Here is a 23,587-nt window from a genome sequence, read left to right as displayed (position 1 = left end):
GAAGGCTTTCCACTAGATGTTGGAACATTGCTGCAGGGACTTGCTTCCATTCAGCCACAAGCGTAAGTGAGGTCGGGCTGATGTTGGGCGATTAGGCCTGGCTCGCAGTCGTCATTCCATTTCATCCCTAAGGTGTTCAATAGGGTTGAGGTCAGGGCTCTGTGCAAGCCAGTCAAGTTCTTCCACACCAATCTCGACAAACCGTTTCTGTATTGACCTCGCTTTGTGCACCGGGGCATTGTCATGCTGAAGTAGGTAAGGGCCTTCCCCAAACTGTTGCCACAAAGTTGGAAGCACAGAATCGTCTGGAATGTCATTGTATGCTGTAGCGTTAAGATTTTCCTTCACTGGAACTAAGGGGCCTAGCCCGAACCATGAAAAACAGCCCCAGACCATTGTTCCTCCTCCACCAAACTTTACAGTTGGCACTATGCATTGGGGCAGGTAGTGATCTCCTGGTGTCCGGCAAACCCAAGTTCTTCCGTTGGACTGCTAGATGGAGAAGTGTGATTCATTACGCCAGAGAACGCGTTTCCACTGCTCCTGAGTCCAATGGCGGCGAGGTTTACACACCTCCATCTGATGCTTGGCATTGTGCATGGTGATCTTAGGCTTGTGTGTGACTGCTCGGTCATGGAAACCCATTTCATGAAGCTTCCAATGAACTGTTCTTGTGCTGACGTTGCTTCCAGAGGTAGTTTGGAACTCGGTAGTACGTGCTTCAGCACTCAGCGGTCCCGTTCTGTGAGCTTGTGTGGCCTACCACTTTGCAACTGAGACATTATTTCTCCTAGATGTTTCCACTTCACAATAACAGCACTTACAGTGCTCTAGCAGGGCAGAAATTTGACGAACTGACTTGTTGGAAAGGTGGCATCCTATGATGGAGCCACGTTGAAAGTCATTGAGCTCTTCAGTAAGGCCATTCTACTGCCAATGTTTGTCTATGGAGATTGCATGGCTATGTGCTTGATTTGATACACCTGCTTGCGTCTGTGCGTGAGAGATTTCTTTCCTCTTGACAGGGGGAGGACTGACTGGCCCTCAAGTATTGTTCTTGTGTTCCTGGGCCATTTGCCATGCGGCCCCAGGTGTAGACCCATGTAGCATAGTTTGTAGAGCATGACACTTGCAACGCTAGGGTTGGGGGTTCAATTCCCACGGAGGACTAGTATGAAAAAAGTATGTAAATGTATGTTCTTACTACTGTAAGAGCGTCTGCTAAATGACTAAAATGTAAATGCATGAAAATTGTACAGGAAGCACATGAGATGGTGGGGGCTACATATTCTCCACTCATCAGACAGAGCAGGAAAGCCACAATTACCCCTAATGGAGGTCTCAGTGTGCACTAGGGCTCAGTTGGTAGCCTAGATTGCAGCTCCAAATCAGCCTGCACTCTCAGCGTAAAATACAACATATTGTCTGCTGTTGCTCTTTCCGCTGTTGTTCCTTCCTGCACACTGTCTTGTACTCTCATTATATGGAATTAGTTTGATGATGGTATAAACGGTTCATTCTCTTGTCATTAGGATGTTAACTATTCCATCAACATGTTAAATGTGCAACCAGAGGGGAACAAATTCTAGATCACCTGTACTCCACACACAGAGACGCATACAAAGCTCTCTCTCGCCCTCCATTTGGTAAATCCGACCACAACTCTATCCTCCTGATTCCTGCTTACAAGCTAAAATTAAAGCAGGAAGCACCAGTGACCCGGTCTATAAAAAAGTGGTCAGATGAAGCAGATGCTAAACTACAGGACTGTTTTGCTATCACAGACTGGAACATGTTCCGGGATTCTTCTGATGGCATTGAGGAGTACACCACATCAGTCACTGGCTTTATCAATAAGTGCATCGAGGATGTCGCCCCCACAGTGACTGTACGTACATACCCCAACCAGAAGCCATGGATTACAGGCAACATTCGCACTGAGCTAAAGGGTAGAGCTGCCGCTTTCAAGGTGCGGGACTCTAACCCGGAAGCTTACAAGAAATCCTACAATGCCCTGCGACGAACCATCAAACAGGCAAAGCGTCAATACAGGGCTAAGATTGAATCATACTACACCGGCTCCGACGCTCGTCTTATGTGGCAGGGCTTGCAAACTATTACAGACTACAAAGGGAAGCACAGCCGTGAGCTGCCCAGTGACACGAGCCTACCAGATAAGCTAAATCACGTCTATGCTCGCTTCGAGGTAAGCAAAACTGAGGCATGCATGAGAGCATCAACTGTTCCAGGCGACTGTGTGATCACGCTCTCCGTAGCCGACATGAGTAAGACCTTTAAACAGGTCAACATACACAAGGCTGCGGGGCCAGACGGATTACCAGGACGTGTGCTCCGGGCATGTGCTGACCAACTACCAGGTGACTTCACTGACATTTTCAACATGTCCCTGATTTAAGTCTGTATTACCAACATGTTTCAAGCAGACCACCATAGTCCCTGTGCCCAAGAACGCAAAGGCAACCTGCCTAAATGACTACAGACCCGTAACACTCACATCTGTAGCCATGAAGTGCTTTGAAAGGTTGGTAATGGCTCACATCAACACCATTATCCCAGAAACCCTAGACCCACTCCAATTTGCATACCGTCCAAACAGATCCACAGATGATGCAATCTCTATTGCACTCCACACTGCCCTTTCCCACCTGGACAAAAGGAACACTTACGTAAGAATGCTATTCATTGACTACAGCTCAGCGTTCAACACCATAGTACCATCAAAGCTCATCACTAAGCTAAGGATCCTGGGACTAAACACCTCCCTCTGCAACTGGATCCTGGACTTCCTGACGGGCCACCCCCAGGTGGTAAGGGTAGGCAGCAACACATCTGCCACGCTGATCCTCAACACTGGAGCTCCCTAGTGGTGCGTGCTCAGTCCCCTCCTGTACTCCCTGTTCACCCATGACTGCATGACTGCATGACGGGTGGTGCCAGAATATCAACCTATCCCTCAATGTAACCAAGACTAAGGAGATTATTGTGGACTACAGGAAAAGGAGGACCGGGCATTTTCATCGACGGGGCAGTGGTGGAGCAGGTTGAGAGCTTCAAGTTCCTTGGTGTCCACATCAACAACAAACTAGAATGGTCCAAACACACCAAGACAGTTGTGAAGAGGGCACGACAAAGCCTATTCCCCCTCAGGAAACTAAAAAGATTTGGCATGGGTCCTGAGATCCTCAAAAGGTTCTACAGCTGCAACATCGAGAGCATCCTGACTGGTTGCATCACTGCCTGGTACGGCAACTGCTCGGCGGATAGTGCGTACGGCCCAGTACAACACTGGAGCAAAGCTGCCTGCCATCCAGGACCTCTACACCAGGCGGTGTCAGAGCAAGGCCCTAAAAATTGTCAAAAACCCCAGCCACCCCAGTCATATACTGTTCTCTCTACTACCGCATGGCAAGCGGTACCGGAGTGCCAAGTCTAGGACAAAAAGGCTTCTCAACAGTTTTTACCCCCAAGCCATAAGACTCCTGAACAGGTAATAAAATGGCTACCCGGACTATTGCATTGTGTGCCCCCCCCAACCCCTCTTTTACGCTGCTGCTACTCTCTGTTTGTCATATATGCATAGCCACTTTAACCATATCTACATGTACATACTACCTCAATCAGCCTGACTAACCGGTGTCTGTATGTAGCCTCGCTACTTTTTATAGCCTCGCTACTGTATATAGCCTGTCTTTTTACTGTTGTTTTATTTCTTTACCTACCTATTGTTCACCTAATACCTTTTTTGCACTATTGGTTAGCGCCTGTAAGTAAGCATTTCACTGTAAGGTCTACACCTGTTGTATTCAGCGCACGTGACAAATAAACTTTGATTTGATTTATTTCAGAGTGTTCATGCAGGACACAAAAAAACTCTACCTGCAGGAAAGAAACAATTGCATTTCAGTACATGATAAAACATAGGGATGCAAAAACTTGAGGGAATTGCATCTAATCTGTATAAATAAAGACTCAATTAGATGATAATTTGGGAGCTGGGGAACGATGACGAGCACTACAAATGTCAAACGTCACTCTGTGTATTGCTGTTTATGAGTTTCGAATCACTTCTCCTTCAGGAGCGGAAAACTGTATGTGTGTACATATGTGTGTGGTCTCCATGACAACAGTGACCAAACCACTGGTGAGTGGCTTAGCACTGTTGCTAGGCAGACACAGCAGGAGAGAGCAGCCTATCGCTGCAACCTATTATCCTCATTTCCTGCAGCTCCCTTTCTTCCTTACTTTTCTCCGTGCACTCCCTCTCTTTCCCTCCATTTTCAAATCGATTGAGCTGCTAGGCAGCAGTATCGCCCCTGTGCCGTTCCAGCATCCCCCCCCCCCCCCCGTGCTCGTGCGTCAGTAACCCCAGGGATGAAAGGGCTACAGTCGGACCATGAGGTGTGCCGGCCACTCATATGTGAACTGGTGACCCCCACATGCACGTGAGGCGCACGTGTGGCTCAGTGGTCAGATATTGGTTTCGAAAGGCTGTTTAGTCACACAAACTATAGCACTGCACCATTGTATCAATGATGCAGACTGATACAGTACTGGAGATGTTGCATTACTGCATGTTCATTAATTTCTTAACGTCACATGACTGTTCAACAGTTATGAGGCTTCATGTCCTGGGATCATTCTTAACAGGTGCCTGGTGCCTCGTTTTTTTTAGGGATTTGACCACCTCTCTGTCTCCATTGCCACAAAATAGATTTTCACGTAGGCTACGTTTTCTGCTTCCCTTGCTCTCCTTAGCTCATCCAGGCAAAGCACCTCCACACACACACACACTCACCCAACTGCAACTCCCCCCACACACACACAAACACACACGTCCACTTACTCTACCTCCGTCCGTCCCATGACCTAAAGGAGATTAGCAGATGCATTGAGACTGATGCAGTATTGTCACGAGTAGGTTTTAACACTTTACCTGCTATCCATATACATCTGGCTCTAACAGAGAGACCTCCCTCATTCACCAGCACCTGGAAACCGTCCTCCTGTGTTTGTCAACCCCCGACACACTCTCGCCATCATCACCGTATAACATTCTTCACACCTCTTTCTCCTCTCCCTCCTTTTCCCTTGCACTCCTAATATCCTTCCTGACTCTGCATATACAGTGCCTTCAGAGAGTATTCAGACCCCAGACCTTTTCCACATTTTGTTACGTTACAGCCATATTGTAAAATTTGATTAAATCGTTTTTTTCTTCTCATCAATTACCCCGTAATGACAAAGCAAAAACATGTATTTTTTTTTACATTTTTGCTGATTTATAAACAAAATGTAAACTGAAATATTATATTTACATAAGTATTCAGACCCTACTCAGTACTTTGTTGAAGCACCTTTGGCAGCGATTACAGCATCAAGTCTTCTTGGGTATGAAGCAACAAGCTTGGCACACCTGTATTTGGGGAGTTTTTCCATTCTTCTCTGCAGATCCTCTCAAGCTCTGTCAGGTTGATTGGGAAGCGTTGCTGTTTTCAGGTCTCTCCAGAGATGTTAGATCAGGTTCAAGTCCGGGCTCTGGCTAAGCCACTCAAGGACATTCAGAGACTTGTCCCTAAGCCACTCTTGCATTGTCTTAGCAGTGTGCTTAGGGTCGTTGTCCTGTTGGAAGGTGAACCTTTGCCTCAGCCTGAGCACTTTGGAGAAGGTTTTCATCAATGATCTCTCTGTACTTTGCTACGTTCATCTTTACCTGGATCCTGACTGGTCTCCTAGTCACTGCTGCTGAAAAACACATCCACATCATGATGCTGCCACCACCATGCTTCCACCAGAGGTGACACTTGGCATTCAGGCCAAAGAGTTGAATCTTGTTTTCATCAGACCAGAGAATCTTGTTTCTCATGGTCTTAGTCTTTAGGTGCCTTTTGGCAAACTCCAAGCAGGTTGTCATGTACCTTTTACTGAGGATGACTGGCTTCCGTCTGGCCACTCTACCACAAAGGCCTGATTGGTGGAGTGCTGCAGAGATGGTTGTCCTTCTGGTAGGTTCTCCCATCTCCACAGAGGAACTCTGGAGCTCTGTCAGAGTGACCATCGGGTTCTTGGTCACCTCTTTGACCAAGGCGCTTCTTCCCTGATTGCTCAGTTTAGCCGGGCGGTCAGCTCTAGGAATCTTGGTATTTCCAAACTTCTTCCATTTAAGAATGATGAAGGCCACTGTTCTTTGGGACCTTCAATGCTGCAGACATGTTTTGGTACCCTTCCCCAGATCTGTGCCTTGACACAATCCTGTCTCGGAGCACTATGGACAATTCCTTCGACCTCATGGCTTGGTTTTTGCTCCGACATGCACTGTCAACTGTGGGACCTTATATAGACAGGTGTGTGCCTTTCCAAATCATGTCAAATCAATTGAATTTAGCACAGGCGGACTCCAATCAAGTTGTAGAAACATCTCAAGGATGATCAATGGAAACAGGATGCACCTGAGCTCAATTACGAGTCTCATAGCAAAGGGTCTGAATACTTATGTAAATAAGGTATTTAATTTTTTGTACTTTTTTTTTTCATTTTCAAAAATGTCAACTTGTTTTTGATTTGTCATTATGGGGTATTGTGTGTAGATTTGAGGATTTTTATTTATTTATTTTAGAATAAGGCTGTAAGAGAGAAATAAGAGGGGGGGAAACAATTTAATCAGTTTTGAGTTCAGGCTGTAACACAACAAAATGTGGAAAAAGTCTAGGGCTGAATACTGTGGATGGATTAAATTGTTTTCTCTCACCCATCTACACACAATACCCCATAATGAAAAGTGACATTTTTGCACATTTATTGAAAATGAAATGCAGAAATATCTAATTTACATAGGTATTCACACATCTTTGTAGAGGCACCTTTGTAGAAGGTGTAGAACTCTCAATACTTTGTAGAAGCACCTTTGGCAGTGATTTCAGCTGTGAGTCTTTATGGATAAGTCTCTAAGAACTTGGATTGTGTTTCGAGCTCTGACAAATGGTTCATGATCATTGAATGGCAACCGTCTTCATGTCTTGCCATAGATTTTCAAGTAGATTTAAGTCAAAACTGTAACTCGGCCACTCAGGAACATTCACTGTCTACATGGTAAGCAACTCCAGTGTAGATTTGGCCTTGTGTTTTAGGTTATTGTCCTGCTGAAAGGTGAATTCCCCTGCCAGTGTCTGGTGGAAAGCAGACTGAACCAGGTCTTCCTCCTGTGCTTAGTTCCATTCCGTTTCTTTTTTTATCCTGAAGAATTCCCAAGTCCTTAATGATTACAAGCATACCCATAACATGATGCAGCCAGCACTATGCTTGAAAATATGGAGAGTGGTACTCAGTATTGTGTTGTATTGGATTTATCCCAAACATAACACTTTGTATTCAGGACAAAAAATGAATTGCTTTGCCACATTTTTTGCAGTATTACTTTAGTACCTTGTTGCAAACAGGATGCATGTTTTGGAATATTTGTATTCTGTACAGGCTTCCTTCTTTTCACTCTGTCAATTAGGTTAGTATTGTGGAGTAAGTACAATGTTGTTGTTGATCTATCCTCAGTTTTCTCCTATCACAGCCATTCAACTCTATAACTGTTTTAAAGTCACCGTTGGCTGGTTAAATCCCTGAGCGATTTCCTTCCTCTCTGACAACTGAGTTAGGAAGGATGCCTGTATCTTTGTAGTGACTGGGTGTATTGATACACCATTCAAATGGTAATGAATAACTTCACCATTTTTCATGGGATATTAACTGTCTGATTTTTGTTTTACCCATGTCCCAATAGGTGCCCTTCTTTGCAAGGTACTCTGTGTATATAGCCAATCGTTACTCATTGTGTATTTCTTCCTTGTTGTTATTTTTTTTAATTATTTCTCTTTTTTTGTCTCTGCATTGTTGGGAAGACCCGTAACTAAGCATTTCACTATTAGTTTACAACAGATTTTGTTTGGTCTTAAATCCCCCAGCATATCGTTTTATTTTGGTCTCAAATCCCGTAGCATATCATCTAGGTTTTATTTTGGTCCTTAATCCAGTAGCATATCATCTAGGTTTTATTTTGGTCCTTAATCCAGTAGCATATCATCTAGGTTTTATTTTGGTCTTTAAAACCAAAATAATACCTAGATGACATGCTACGGGATTTGAAACCAAAATAAAACCTACATTTAGGGGATTTAAGACCAGAATAAAAAGCAAATGACATGCTACTGGATTAAATCCCCCAGGAAGTCATCTAGGTTTTATTTTGGTCTTAAATCCCCCAGCATGTCATCTAGGTTTTATTTTGGTCTTAAATCACCCAGCATGTCATCTAGGTTTTATTTTGGTCTCAAACCCCGTAGCATATCATCTAGGTTTTATTTTGGTCTTAAATCACCCAGCATGTCATCTAGGTTTTATTTTGGTCTCAAACCCCGTAGCATATCATCTAGGTTTTATTTTGGTCTTAAATCCCCCAGCATGTCATCTAGGTTTTATTTTGGTCTTAAATCCCCCAGCATGTCATCTAGGTTTTATTTTGGTCTTAAATCCCCCAGCATGTCATCTAGGTTTTATTTTGGCCTTAAATGCCCCAGCATGTCATCTGCTTTTTATTTTGGTCTTAAATCCCCTAAATGTAGGTTTTATTTTGGTCTCAAATCCCGTAGCATATCATCTAGGTTTTATTTTGGTCTTAAATCCCCCAGCATGTCATCTAAGCTTTATTTTGGTCTCAAATCCCCCAGCAAGTCATCTATGTTTTATTTTGGTCTCAAACCCCGTAGCATATCATCTAGGTTTTACGTTGGTCTCAAATCCCCCAGATTTGCCCTTCTATTCAAGTCTCAATCCCTCTGTTACTTCTCCTCCTTCCTATCCGCTCCTCTCTCTCCTGGGGTCATCCTGGGGCCATGACGTTGCTGTTCTAGCCAGCTGTCCCTGACTGAGGCCTTCCACCCTGCCTGCATGGCGGATGGACATGTATTGAACAGAATGGAAAAAAGGTCCGTATTGAGCAGAGTGTTAGCATGAGTCACCCACCCAGCGATCTGGTCTGCAGCGACAACACCGACAACCTGTCGCCCTGTTCCCTCGACGGAATGTCTTTGACCTACTTTCTGCTGTTCAATTTGAGATGACACTTTCCCTAGGTGACGGCCATTATGTGTGTGTGGGGGAGTTGTGTGTGTGTGTGGGGGGGGGGGGGCGGCAGTTTTTGCACTCGCTCTTCTGTAGTGATAATACATGTGCAAAGGCGTTTGTTAGATTAGCTCTTGTGCTGAATTTTGAATCTATAATCTTTGTCATTTTGGCACAATAAATTCAGGATGTTTTTACACAATGGGTAACTTCAGTAGGTTGTGAAGCAAAACAGAGGACCAAAGCAATTCCCAGGTAGTCACTGTTCACATACAGTTATTCTGAATTGACCTCTGTGTGAGTGTCTGTGGGTGTTCTCATGAATTTGCCGTTTCTGAGTATGTGGGGATATGCATACACGTTTGTTGTATTCCAGAGGTGGGTGGCTTGGTAACGTCATCAGACAAAGAGTGTCCTTCAGGTGTGTCATGGTCACCTTGACCCAAGTATCCAAACCTCCTCCTCATTTACCCACTGACTTTCATTCACTCTCATCTTCTCTCCCTCTTATTCTGTCTCCTCTCTGTCATCCACCTCTCTCCTGGCCCAGAACAGGACAGCGGGAATCAAATTAACATTGATCCCACTGCTCCAATTAAGAAAGGTAATCAGATAACAGGAGATATAAAGATGAATGGAACTCAATGAAATGCAGAGGAGGGATCCTCCCTTGAGTGAGAACTGGCCTGGTTACATCTGTTGGCCTGGTTGCATCTACCGGCCTGGTTGCGTCTGCTACAGTGGCAGCCATACCAGGCCAGGTCCTCCTTTACCTTCTAAAGCAATGATAATGTATCCTTTCATAATGGAAAGGATACTGTACGTTGTTTGTTATCCAACCCACACACTGTATATGTACAGTATATTTAACACATTGCCTTGAGATACAACTTTGAAAATGGAGAAGGACAAAAAGTAATCCCCTTTTCCTATAGGTGGGAATGAGAATGTCTATTGTCATGTCCTCCCAGCGATGACCCCAAAGTTACACGAGAGATAAAGGATTACCTTTTTTTTACCTGCCATCACAAATGTCATATTTCTCTGGGTAGAGATTGGGGAAAATGGTCGAAAAGCAATAGGAAGATCGATTTCAAATGGTGACCCCCAAAGGCTGTTGAAGAAGGGTGCGCACCATTTCGGGGAAACGTGTTGTTCAGTACAAACCGACACGCAACGTAGCAAACATTGAGGCGAATTGAATTGTTTCACGATGTCCACCATTGTTCCTGCACCCAAGAAAGCGAAGGTAACTGAACTTAATGTCTATTGCCCAGTAGCACTCACTTCTGCCATCATGGAGGGCTTTGAGAGGCTAGTTAAGGACCATATCACCTCCAACTTACCCGACACCCTAGACCCACTACAATTTGCATACCGCCCCAATAGATCCACAGGTGATGCCATCGCACTGCACACTGCCCTATCCCATCTGGACAAGAGGAATACCTATGTAAGAATGCTGTTCATTGACGACAGCTCAGCCTTCAACACCATAGTACCCTCCAAGTTCATCATTAAGCTCGGGGCCCAGGGTCTGAATCCCGCCCTGTGCAACTGGGTCCTGAACTTCCTGACGTGCCGCCCCAAGTGGTGAAGGTAGGCAATAACACTTCCCCTACGCTGTTCCTCAACACAGGGGCCCCACAAGGGTGCGTGCTCAGCCCCCTCCTGTACTCCCTGTTTATCCATGACTGCGTGGCCATGCACGCCTCCAACTCAATCACCAAGTTTGCAGACGACACAACAGTGGTAGGCCTGATTACCAACAACGACGAGACAGCCTACAGGGAGGAGGTGAGAGCCCTGGTGGAGTGGTGCCAGGAAAATACTGAGAGGGTGGTGCGGTCAGCCCAACGCATCACCGGGAGTACACTACCTGTCCTTCAGGACATCTACAGCACCCGGTGTCACAGGAAGGCCAAGAATATCATCAAGGACCTCAACCATCCGAGCCACAGCCTGTTTACCCCGCTATCATCCAGAAGGCGAGGTCAGTACAGGTGCTTTAAAGCTGGGACCGAGAGACTGGAAAAACAGCTTTCTTCTCAAGGCCGTCCAGACTGCCACTAGCCAGCCTCCACCCAGTACGCTGCCCTGAACTTGGTCACTATCCGGCTACCACCTGGTTACTGATCCCTGCACCTTTATCGGCTGCTGCCCTATGTACATAGACATGGAACACTGATCACTTTAATAATGTTAAACTGTTTTGCATATGAAAATGGGTATATACTGTATTCTAGTCAAGGCCATCCTATTCAACTATTTCTATATAGGATATCTGAAGAATACGTGGATAGAATAGTATATGTACAGCAATAGTTGAATAGGATGGCATTGACTAGAATACAGTATATGCAGTTGAAGTCGGAAGTTTACATACACCTTAGCCAAATACATTTAAACTCAGTTTTTCACAATTCCTGACATTTAATCCTAGTAAAAATTCCCTGTCTTAGGTCAGTTAGGATCATTTATTTTAAGAATGTGAAATGTCAGACTAATAGTAGAGAGTGATTTATTTCAGCTTTTATTTCTTTCATCACATTCCCAGTGGGTCAGAAGTTTACATACACTCAATTAGTATTTGGTAGCATTGCCTATAAATTGTTTAACTTGGGTCAAACGTTTCAGGTAGCCTTCTACAAGCTTCCCACAATAAGTTGGGTGAATTTTGGCCCATTCCTCCTGACAGAGCTGGTGTAACTGAGTCAGGTTGTAGGCCTCCTTGCTCGCACACACTTTTTCAGTTCTGCCCACAAATTTTCTATAGGATTAAGGGCTTTGTGATGGCCACTCCAATACCTTGACTTTGTTGTCCTTAAGCCATTTTGCCACAACTTTGGAAGTATGCTTGGGGTCATTGTCCATTTGGAAGACCCATTTGTGATCAAGCTTTAACTTCCTGACTGATGTCTTGAGATGTTGCTTCAATATGTCAACATCATTTTCCTACCCCATGATGCCATCTATTTTGTGAAGTGCACCAGTCCCTCCTGCAGCAAAGCACCCCCACAACATGATACTGCCACCCCGTGCTTCAACGGTTGGGATGGTGTTCTTCGGCTTGCAAGCCTCCCCCTTTTTCCTCCAAACATAACAATGGCCATTATGGCCAAACAGTTCTATTTTTGTTTCATCAGACCAGAGGAAATTTCTCTAAAAAGTATGATCTTTGTCCCCATGTGCAGTTGTAAACCGTAGTCTGGCTTTTTTTATGGTGATTTTGGAGCAGTGGCTTCTTCCTTGCTGAGCGGCATTTCAGGTTATGTCGATATAGGACTCGTTTTACTGTGGATATAGATACTTTTGTACCTGTTTCCTCCAGTATCTTCACAAGGTCCTTTGCTGTTGTTCTGGGATTGATTGTACTTTTCGCAACAAAGTACGAGGAGGAGTACTAGGAGACAGAACGTGTCTCCTTCCTGAGCGGTATGACGGCTGCGTGTTCCCATGGTGTTTATACTTGCGTACTATTGTTTGTACAGATGAACGTGGTACCTTCAGGTGTTTGGAAATTTCTCCCAAGGATGAACCAGACTTGTGGAGGTCTACAATATATGTTTTCTGAGGTCTTGGCTGATTTCTTTTGATTTTCCCATGATGTCAAGCAAAGATGCACTGAGTTTGAAGGTAGGCCTTGAAATACATTCACAGGTACACCTTCAATTGTCTCAAATGATGTAAATTAGCCTATCAGAAGCTTCTAAAGCCGTGACATAATTTTCTGGGATTTTCCAAGCTGTTTACAGGCACAGTCAACTTAGTGTATGTAAACTTCTGACCCACTGGAATTGTGATACAGTGAATTATAAGTGAAATAATCTGTCTGTAAACAATTGTTAGAAAAATGACTTTTTTCATGCACAGATAGATGTCCTAACCGACTTGCCAAAACTATAGTTTGTTAACAAGAGATTAGTGGAATGGTTGAAAAACAAGTTTTAATGACTCCAACCTAAGTGTATGTAAACTTCCGACTTCAACTGTACGTAAACCTTATTAGTGGTGTGTGTGTGTGTGTGTGTGTGTGTGTGTGTGTGTGTGTGTGTGTGTGTGTGTGTGTGTGTGTGTGTGTGTGTGTGTGTGTGTGAATATATATGTATATATACACACACACACAGACAGATCACTTTAATAATATTTACGTACAGTTGAAGTCGGAAATTTACATACACTTAGGTTGGAGTCATTAAAACTTGTTTTTCAACCATACACACACACACAGTGGTCACTTTAATAATGTTTACGTACAGTTGAAGTAGGAAGTTGACATACACTTAGGTTGGAGTCATTAAAATTCGACCATTAACATTTTTTTTTATTTGAATAGAGCCCCACAGTGTCATAATACCCATAAAACCTAGCAGTCAAACAGGGAAATGGTTTCAATCATTTTTCCACTGTTCATTTTTCCCATGGGGAATTTTAGAAACACTTAATATAAGGCTTACCCTGGCGATGTTTTGATAACCGTGTAAATCTCTCTCGGACAAGGTGACGTCTATCAATATATTCGGCACTATTTACTCTCAGATCAGAAAATGATCATTAGCATCAAAGTAGACATCATGCAAGACTACAAATCCCTGCAAGCTTCTGCACATCATCTCTTGCTGACACCTTTGCTAACAGGTATTGTGTTAAGTTAAAACTTGCACAAGACAGTTCACAGAATTGTCAATTTAATGAAATTTTGCCAATTTATTAATTACAAAATGTAGCTAACATTAGTTAATCATGAGATTCTCACCTTTGCCTCGATTTGGCAGTCTCGTCCAGATCATAAAGGCATTTGTAGTTCTTTATGATAGCCACATTAGCAGCTAATTAGCATTTCATGTTTGGGGGGTAAATACAGGTGAATATATTGATAAGTCACCTTTTCCTAGAGAGAATTTTCATGGTTATTAAAATGTCACTCAAACGTAAGCCTACATGAAACACAGCCCTTATTTTAAGTGTTTCTAAAATCCCGTATGGGATAAATGAATGGTGGGAAAACAATTGGAACCATTTCCTTGTTTAACTACTAGGTTTTATGGGTATTATGACTCATACTTTGGTACTCTGCACCCCAGATCTATATGTGTTTTAGCCAACTTTGACCATAGCTCTGACCGTATGGTATGACAACAATAGGCAAATGTTTTCTAAAGATTTTATACAGATCTTAGAGCACCAAACCACTACACATTACTCTCTATAAAATTGACCAAAGTCACATAAGGCTATAGTCTAAAAGTAGTACACCATAGGGAATGTCATTTGACATGTAGCCACAGTGTGTAGTAGAGGCCCGACAAACAGCTCATACTAATATGCAGGCCATGTTGTGTGGCATTTAGTCACGTCCAGACTGGGTGAGTCTGACACATGCAGCTGAGTCAGTGAAAAGCTCTAGTTACAGTACTTTACGTGTCTGGCTCTGCACGGCCAATTCACGGCCCATGTAACGTAGAACAGTAGGACAGTGTGGGATGTAGGGCAATGGGGATGTCAAAATATAGCTAGTGGACCCATATTATCGAGTGGGTTTTGTCAGCTGCGTAGAGTAGGTAGATATTTATTTGATCTGTATAATGAATGTGGCTCACTTCTGGTGCTGAGTAAGGTATTTATTTATTATATGTTTGCACCAGATGCTAACAGAAAAGTCCAAGAACAAGTCCTTGTTTGCACTTTCCTTGTTTCTCGAGCCAATGTTAACTAGCATTAGCGCGATGACTGGAAGTCTATGTGTATCCACTAGCGTGCAGATACCCATAGACTTCCAGTCATTGCGTTAGCGTTGACTTGCGAAACTGCCTTCATACTGGACACAGAGACGTGCTAATGGTATCCACTAGTTCATCTGACACTGGGGAAGTAGGTCAAGGGCCTCATTGAAAAAAGTATCCCATTAACTTCACCTTTATTTCACCTTTGTTCCAACTTTTCGCTATGTTTTAAACCCACTGCAAAATAATGAGTACAGACTTTGCACAGAAGCATAACACTTGATAAATGATGACAGCTGTTTTGGTTAGGCTGGATTACTCAAGGTGACGCTTTGTCTTATTGTCATTTAGTTGTCTCTGAAAAAGGGCACTGACCAACAATGCCCGTGTTTCGTTTACCCCCCAGGAGACCTTCAGCCAGGTCAAGAGAAGTTAGGCAGCAAGTGTGTGTGTGTGCGCGCCTTCCATTTCGTTCCCAAAAGCCTTCCATATCTCATCCCTGACTGTAAATGCTACTGCTGCATGAAGCGTGGCCAGACTCCATCTGAAAGCAGAGTGGTTATTTGCTCCCTTAGTAATCGCTTGTGCAGAAAAGAAATAGTCTTCAGTTGTTCCCCAAACCAGGTTGAAAGATATCTTAAAATAGAGGATATGTAAGCCCTAGTAACTCTCTCCTTCTCTTGTTGTCCAGCTCGTTACAACTTCTTTCAGCTTTGTCCATATCCTCTATAATGACTATAATTGCCGATAACACAGGCGCCTGAAATTGACATCCGATTACAAAACACATGGCTTGAATCCAGCCTGATCATCTCCTGCTGTTTGTCATCCCAATGATCCCACAACTTCATACATTCACACTCCCCCTTTAAAAACACTTTATGTAGTCAGCTAGTATCATGAAAGTATCATCGACATCAGTGGTGGGGAACCTTTTTGCTATCAAGGGCCATTTGGATATTTATAAATTAATTCAGGGGCCTTATTATTAAAATGTGCTATTTTTTTTGCTTTATTTATGTTTTAATGTGACTTTAATCACTGACATTGGTTTTATAGTTTAAATATGACTTATGACGTTTCTTGTGTCCTTAAGTATTTAGAAAAGTGCAAATCCTATTTAAATAAATATTAGTATTGTAAATAATGTTGTTATTATGATTACTTGTTCAAGCTCACCTCTAATGCGATGGCTGAAACTGCTTATCTTTGACAAGGCGTTTGATGTCAGCTGGCAGAGAAGACGATGCTACTCGCAGCTGCTTTTCCAGGTTTGTGTCAGTTAGTCTTGAGCGAAATCGAGTCTTTGCAAGAGTCAGTTTGGTTGTCCCGAATACAGATGAAAATTTAAGTGCATGTCTCCTCAGAACAGGAAAATGCTCAGCGCTAACATACATTTTGTAGAACTCAGGGAGAGGGAGGTTGTTGTACCTTGCTTTGAGCTCGTTATTGCTTTGCAGCTCAATGACTTCGTGTTGTAGGCCATCCGGCACATCCGCTGGTTCGATGTTAAACGGGGTTGCAAATATGTTCAACTCCAGTTGTTTACTTTTCACATCCTTAAACCGCTCACAAAATGCCTTTGCGAGCTTTCCACACTCACCGGCATATTCCGACATAATCTCAGGCTCTTGTCCTTGCAGAGTAGGAAAATTAACTGTGTTACCCCTTTCTAGTTGGACTTGCCACAGCTTTAATTTCGCTTCGAACGATTTCACATTTGACAGCAGATCGCTGAGAAGCTGGTTCGGCCCTTGAAGCTTGACGTTCAAGTCATGTCCACCATGAAGGCCAAATCACACACCCACTTGTCATCACTCAGTTCCACAACAGGTTTCCCCTTAATCTCCATGAATTGTTTTACTTCATCCTTCCGTCCGTAAAACCGCATGAGTATGTTTCCACGGCTCAACCATCGCACCTCACAGTGGTAAATCAGATCACCATACTCCGATTCAAGATCACTCAAAAGCTCCTTAAATTGGCGGTTGTTTAGCCCTTTGCTTTTGATAAAATGAATGGTGGACACTACAGTTGCCATTACATTGTTCGGCTTCAGGGACTGTACACACAGACTTTCTTGATGTATGCAGTTGCATACACTTGGATCAAGACTGAGACGACTCATGTCTTTTTTTCACTAATGAGGTTAGCCCCTTTTTCGAGCCAACCATGGCTGGCGCTCCATCTGTAGTAAGGCCACATCATTTTTCAAACCATAGCTCAAATTTGCTCATAGCCGAGACAAGTCTCTCAAACAAGTCCGCACCTCTGGTGGTGCCATGCATGGCTTCCAAAGACAGCAATTCCTCCCTTGTGTCAAACTCAGTGGTAATCCCACGTACAAAAATTGCAAATTGGGCAGTATTTGTTACATCAGTCGTTTCATCACATGCCAAATACATTTCTTGTGGAGTCCTTCAATGTTTTTTTCCTTCCGAATGAGGCTTCAGTTTCTTTGCGATAAGTTCGCTCACCACAAAACTTGCTTGCATAACATTTTCCTCATCCAAATGAGGTTTCGTAAAGGCGGCTTGTTGGGTACCCACGCCCCACTGAAGAGCAATGACTTTATCCACACGAAGTTGTCCTTGCAACTCATTCAGTTTAGCATGTTTCACGCTCCAAATTCGCCTTTTTCATTACTGCAAGTGCATCCCCACAAACTAGGCATACATGTTTGCCTTTCACTTCGACAAAAAAATATTCATTTGTCCATTTGTCTTGGAAAGCGTGACACTCCGCATCTACTTTTCTTTACTGTAGGCATTTTTATGATCATCAGGTGCTCGATAATGACGAGCTGTCTGGTACCGCCAGAGCTTTGGGTGTGTGGGTGGATTTTTTACCATTTTATTTTTGTGGAACAACAATGTCTAGAGATTTTTTTTTATTACATTTTTTTTTATTTATGAATTGGCTCAGGGGCCTGATCAAATGGTCTCGTAGCTCGTATACGGCCCGGAGGCCGGACGTTCCCCACCCTTGATCTACATAATCAGAGTGTAGCATTTGCCAGTGGAATAACATATTTACTTTATGAATAAATGTACATATTGTGAACATATTATAATGCTCCTCTCCCTCCTCCAGGAATGCCAGTCCGGTGGGGTTGGTGCTGACAGCAGTGGTAGCCATTTCATACCAAGTGGCCATCATCTTTGAAGGGTAAGCATCTCTCTTGTTTTCTTTCTGTTCACTGTGGCTATCTTATCACACTCTTCTGTTTCAGCGGTGAACAGGGTTCGTAGCCTTGAGAGACGCTGAACATGCTGGCTGCGTCAATGCAGACACTATCAGATCACATCCAGTTAAATGGACTGACACGTACAGGGCAGCAGGTAGCCTAGTTAAGAGTGCCGGGCCATTAACCGAAAGGTCTCTGGTTCAAATTCCCGAGCTGACTAGTTGAAAAATCTGTTGATGTGCCCTTGAGCAAGGTACTTAACCCTAATTGCTCCTGTAAGTCGATCTGGATAAGAGCGTCTTTTAAATCAGCTATTCTCAAGAGGTGAGTCACAACCCACATTTTTTAATGGGTCACCGGTGTCTTGAGTAACAAATGATTATAAAAAAATAAAAATACTCCAGCCTGATCATTAACAACTTAAACCAGGTAGAAAGTGAGTAGAAATGATAATGAACTTACATTTTTCTATACTTTAATATCAGAAAAATGTTTCTTCAATCACAGTATTTTCAATATAGAGCTATTAGCAGCACTATTTTGGTTGCTTTTGTGGTCTCAAGCCAGTGAGTTTAACATTCTTCATCAAGAATATGAGCAAAATTGTATTGTTGACAATGAAAGAGGTGGGGGATGTTGTTCTCGTGTCATATAATTGCTACATTTACTATCAATATAGTATAAAAAAAATATTTTCCATGTATTTTGGCAATTTTAACTTTACAGTCACAGTTTAGAGTTACGAGTGACAGAAGTGTTGCTATAACAGTTCTTACTGTTAGCAGTCCAATGTCTGTCTCAGTGCTGAGTCACATCAAGCCCATACAATTCCACACTCCCTCGTGCTGCACACATGAAAGGATTGAGTGAGGATAAAGAGAAACGTTTTGTTTTCCTGTCTCTTATCAAACTCCCCCGCAAGCGTTCTTAAACGTTATGTTAATGAGAGAGGGAGCGAGCAGACAGGTTCAGAATCTGTAGGTACTATGCAATTAGACAAAAAAAACGTTTAATTTAAATTTATTTTATCCTCCAAAGAGGTGGATGAGTAATTTTTATATATACACACTACCATTCAAAAGTTTGAGCTAACTTAGAAATTCTCTTGTTTCTAAAAGGAATTTTTTTGTCCATTAAAATAACATCAAATTGATAAAAAAAATACAGTGTAGACATTGTTAATGTTGTAATTGACTATTGTAGCAGGAAACGGCAGATTTAAAAAAAACTTTTATGGAATATCTACATAGGCGTACAGAGGTCCATTATCAGCAACCATCACTCCTGTGTTCCAATGGCATGTTGTGTTAGCTAATCCAAGTTTATCATTTTAAAAGGCTAATTGATCATTAGAAAATCCTTTTGCAATTATGTTAATACTGCTGAAAACTCTTATCCTGATTAAAGAAGCAATAAAACTGGCTTTAGACTAGTTGAGCATCAGCATTTGTGGGTTCCATTACAGGCTCAAAATGGCCAGAAACAAAGAACTTTCTTCAGAGAATTGAAGGCTATTCCATGCGAGAAATTGCCAAGAAACTGAAGATTTCGTACAATGCTGTGTACTACTCCCTTCACAGAACAGAGCAAACTGGCTCTAACCAGAATAGAAAGAGGATGGGCTACGCGCTTCAGCACTTGGCGGTCCCGTTCTGTGAGCTTGTGTGGCCTACATCTTCGCGGCTGAGCCGTTGTTGCTCCTAGATGTTTCCACTTCCCAATAACAGCACTTACAGTTGACCAGGGCAGCTCTAGTTAGGCAGAAATTTGACGAACTGACTTGTTGGAAAGGTGGCAACCTATGACGGTGCCTCATCGAAAGTCACTGAGCTCTTCAGTAAGGCCATTCTACTGCCAATGTTTTGTCAATGGTGACTGCATGGCTGTGTATTCGATTTCATTCATACACCTGTCAGCAACGGTTGTGGCTGAAATAGCCAAATCCACTAATTTGAATGGTTGTCCACATACATACACTGTATGTATGTACTTTCGGAAAGTATTCAAACCCCTTGACCTTTTCCACATTTTGCTACATTACAGCCTTATTCTAAAATGGATAAATTTTTTGTTTCTTTCTTCCCCACATCAATCTACACACAATACCCTAATGTCAACGCAAAAATATCACATTTCACAATAATATCACAAGTATTCAGACCGTTTATTCAGTACTTTGGCAGCGATTACAGCCTTGAGTCTTCTTGGGTATGACACTACAAGCTTGGTTGGAGAGTGTCAGAGATGGAAGAACGTTCAAGAAGGCACACACCTGCCTAAATAAGGTCCAACAGTTGACAGTGCATGTCAGTGCTCCGAGACAGGATTGTGTCGAGGCACAGATCAGGGGAAGGGCAACCATCTCTGCAGCACACCACCAATTTGGCCTTTTATGGTAGAGTGGCCAGACGGAAGCCACTCCTCAGTAAAAGGCACATGACAGCCGACTAGGAGTTTGCAACAACCCTAAGCAAAGACAATGCAGGAATGGCTTTGGGACAAGTCTCTGATCCCGCAGGGCTCCCGACTGGCGCAGTGGTCTAAGGCACTGCATCTCAGTGCTAGAGGTGTCACTACAGACCCTGGTTCGATCCTGGGCTGTATCACAACCGGCCGTGATCGGGATTCCCATAGGGCGGCACACAATTGGCCCAGTGTCGTCCGGGTTAGGGGAGGGTTTGGCCAGGGTAGGCCGTCATTGTAAATAAGAATTTGTTCTTAACTGACTTGCCTAGTTAAATAAAGGCTAAATAAATAAAAATAAGGCGGATGTGGAGGTCCTGGGGTTGCGTAGAACATTTCTGGTATGTTTTATTTCAGCTCATGAAACATGGGACCAACACTTTATATGTTGCGTTTATATTTTAGTTTAGTACAATACCAGTCAAAAGTTTACAATACCAGTCAAAATATTTTGGACACACCAACTCATTCAAGGGTTTTTCTTTATTTTGACTATTTTCTACATTGTAGAAAAATAGTGAAGACATCAAAACTATGAAATAAAACATCATGTTGTAACCAAAAAAGTGTTAATCAAAATACATGTTATATTCTTCAAAGCAGCCGCCCTTTGCCTTGATGACTGCTTTGCACACTCTTGGCATTCTCTCAACCAGCTTCACCTGGAATGCTTTTCCAACAGTCTTGAAGGAGTTCCCACATATGCTGAGCACTTGTTGGCTGCTTTTCCTTCACTCTGCGGTCCAACTCATCCCAAACCATCTCAATTGGGTTGAGGTTGGGGGATTGTGGAGGCCAGATCATCTGATGCAGCACTCCATCACTCTCCTTCTTGGTCAAATAGCCCTTACGCTGCCTGGATGTGTGTTGGGTTATTGTCCTGTTGAAAAACAAATGACAGTCCCACTCAGCGCAAACCAGATGGGATGGCGTATCGCTGCAGAATGCTGTGGTAGCCATGCTGGTTAAGTGTGCCTTGAATTCTAAATAAATCACAGACAGCGTCACCAGCAAAGCACCCACACACCATCACACCTCCTCCTCCATGCTTCACGGTGGGAACCACACATGCAGAGGTCACCCGTTCACCTACTCTGTGTCTCAGAAAGACACAGCAGTTGGAACCAAAGGACAGATTTCCACCGGTCTAATGTCCATTGCTCGTGTTTCTTGGCGCAAGCAAATCTCTTCTTCTTATTGGTGTCCTTTAGTAGTGGTTTCCTTCCATGAAGGCCTGATTCACCCAGTCTCCTCTGAACAGTTGATGTTGAGATGTGTTTGTTATTTGAATTCTGTTAAGCATTTATTTACTTGGATGCAATTTCTGAGGCTGGTAACTCTAATGAACTTCATCTCTGCAGCAGAGGTAACTCTGGGTCTTCCTTTGCAGTGGCAGTCCTCATGAGAGCGTGTGTGTGCGGTCGGGGGAGCGTGCGTGTGCGTATGGTCGGGGGCGCTTGTGGGTGTGGTGTGTGCGTGCGTGTGGTCGGTGGAGCATGTGGGTGTGTGTGAGCAAGAGACATCAGCACCCCAGTGACAGACAACAGACAGGTGATTGTTAGCTGCCTGTCTTTGGATGACACATCAGAGCGGTCATCGACACAGGGACACATAAAGACATACTCATTTACTCACCTATCAAAACAAACATCAAGGAGACTCAGGGAAGAAGATATGCATCAGAAGAAGCTGAGATTGCATTTCCCTGATACTGCATTCACAACCACTCTACATGAAACTGTGTGTGTCAGTCAAGTCCGTGTTCTATTTCAATCTGGTGCCAGTGCACTGCAGAACTAGGATGAGATTACGTTTCTATGCCATTGTATTCCCTCTCAAGGCGTTCACAGATATTGTTGAGTCGCGTTGAATTTAAATAAGCGTTATTGTTAACATACATTTGTAAGCTCAATTCTCATCCCAAACATCCCTCAATATTTGATGTACTACCTCCTCCCACTCCTTTACAGACTAGTAAAATAATAGGTAGCTCTGTGTACTGTACCTGTCCTTCCCACTCAAAACATATCCCTCCCCAGTCTCCACCTACCTGTTGCCAGTCCATCGGTAGGGAGGGAGAGAGGCCGAGCAGTCAGCTTTCTGTATAGGACGTGGCCTTAGAGGGAGGCTCAATGGTGCAGAAAATTGTACATCAATGGATAACATGCAGGATGTGGGACACCTTTTACAGACACACACGGGGCTCCAGGCACGGGTTGGTACGGTGGAGGAACAGTAATACTCTCTTCCCCTGTTTATCTGGGGGTTTTTCTCTGGTTTTTGCAGACCTTTCACCGAGGATATCTATCGACAGAGAGCACAGTGCTGCAAGCACAAATAAAGAGGAAGGATGGACTGTGTTTGTCCAAGGATCATACCTACAGATCAGAGACTACCAGACTGACTACCAGGCCACACACCACGTCAGCCTGCTACACAGAGCACGAGAGGTGGGCTAGAGAGAGACAGAAGGGATGGAGGGTGTTTTTGCCTTTCTGGCAAATATCAAGTACACAGTCTTCCTCCTGGCCCAATTCTAAGATATTCTGCTTCTCTTTATAAAAACTTTGATCCCTGCTTGCAGTATTTTAATAGCAAGTCTTAACAATGCAAGGGCTGGATCAATCATTTTCAGCTTTTAAATTGAATGCTCTGTAGTTTTCATATTTCACACTATTTAGTCGTGTAGTTGTAATTTTTATCTCAAAAGCCAATGACAATCATTCCATAATATCTTCTGCATGGCTATGTTTGCAGAGTCCCATGTATCTTAATGAAACTGTAAATACAGATCTGATCCCATTACTCCCTGAACTGTTGTTTCATTACCAGTCTCTGTCTTGTGTTCTGTGTTGTTGATCCACACACCATCAACATTATAACTGAAGTATATGTCTTAAATAGCACCATATCCCCTATTAAGTGCACTACTTTTGACCAGAGACCTTTGTTGCTTATACTGTGCCCCCCTTGGTGTTTTTCCTATTTTGTTGCATGACAACCTGTAATTTAAATAGATTTTTATTTGGATTTCATGTAATGGACATGCACAAAATAGTCCACATTGGTGAAGTGAAATGAAAAAAAT

General features: G+C 43.2%; 1 protein-coding gene across 3 annotated transcripts in view; it reads left to right on the top strand.

The window, feature by feature from the left end:
- The window catches only part of pemt (phosphatidylethanolamine N-methyltransferase), a 114,533-nt gene extending 91,229 nt beyond the window's left edge, over positions 1 to 23,304 (top strand). For 2 of the 3 annotated variants that reach the window (XM_082965476.1, XM_082965477.1), the window contains exons 6-7: positions 17,943 to 18,017; positions 22,786 to 23,304. In XM_082965476.1, coding sequence (XP_082821602.1) covers positions 17,943 to 18,017; positions 22,786 to 22,840 — 130 coding nt within the window. In that variant the 3' untranslated portion in view covers positions 22,841 to 23,304. The remainder of the gene's footprint in view (positions 1 to 17,942; positions 18,018 to 22,785) is intronic. The other variant, NM_001141302.1, reaches the window with a different exon arrangement.
- The last annotated feature ends 283 nt before the right edge of the window (positions 23,305 to 23,587 follow it).

The sequence above is a fragment of the Salmo salar genome, chromosome 19, assembly GCF_965601325.2.
Source record: "Salmo salar chromosome 19, fSalSal1, whole genome shotgun sequence".
Classification (NCBI taxonomy): domain Eukaryota; kingdom Metazoa; phylum Chordata; class Actinopteri; order Salmoniformes; family Salmonidae; genus Salmo; species Salmo salar.
The sequence above is the reverse complement of the archived record's forward strand: the minus strand, read 5'-3'. Positions and strand labels throughout refer to the sequence as shown.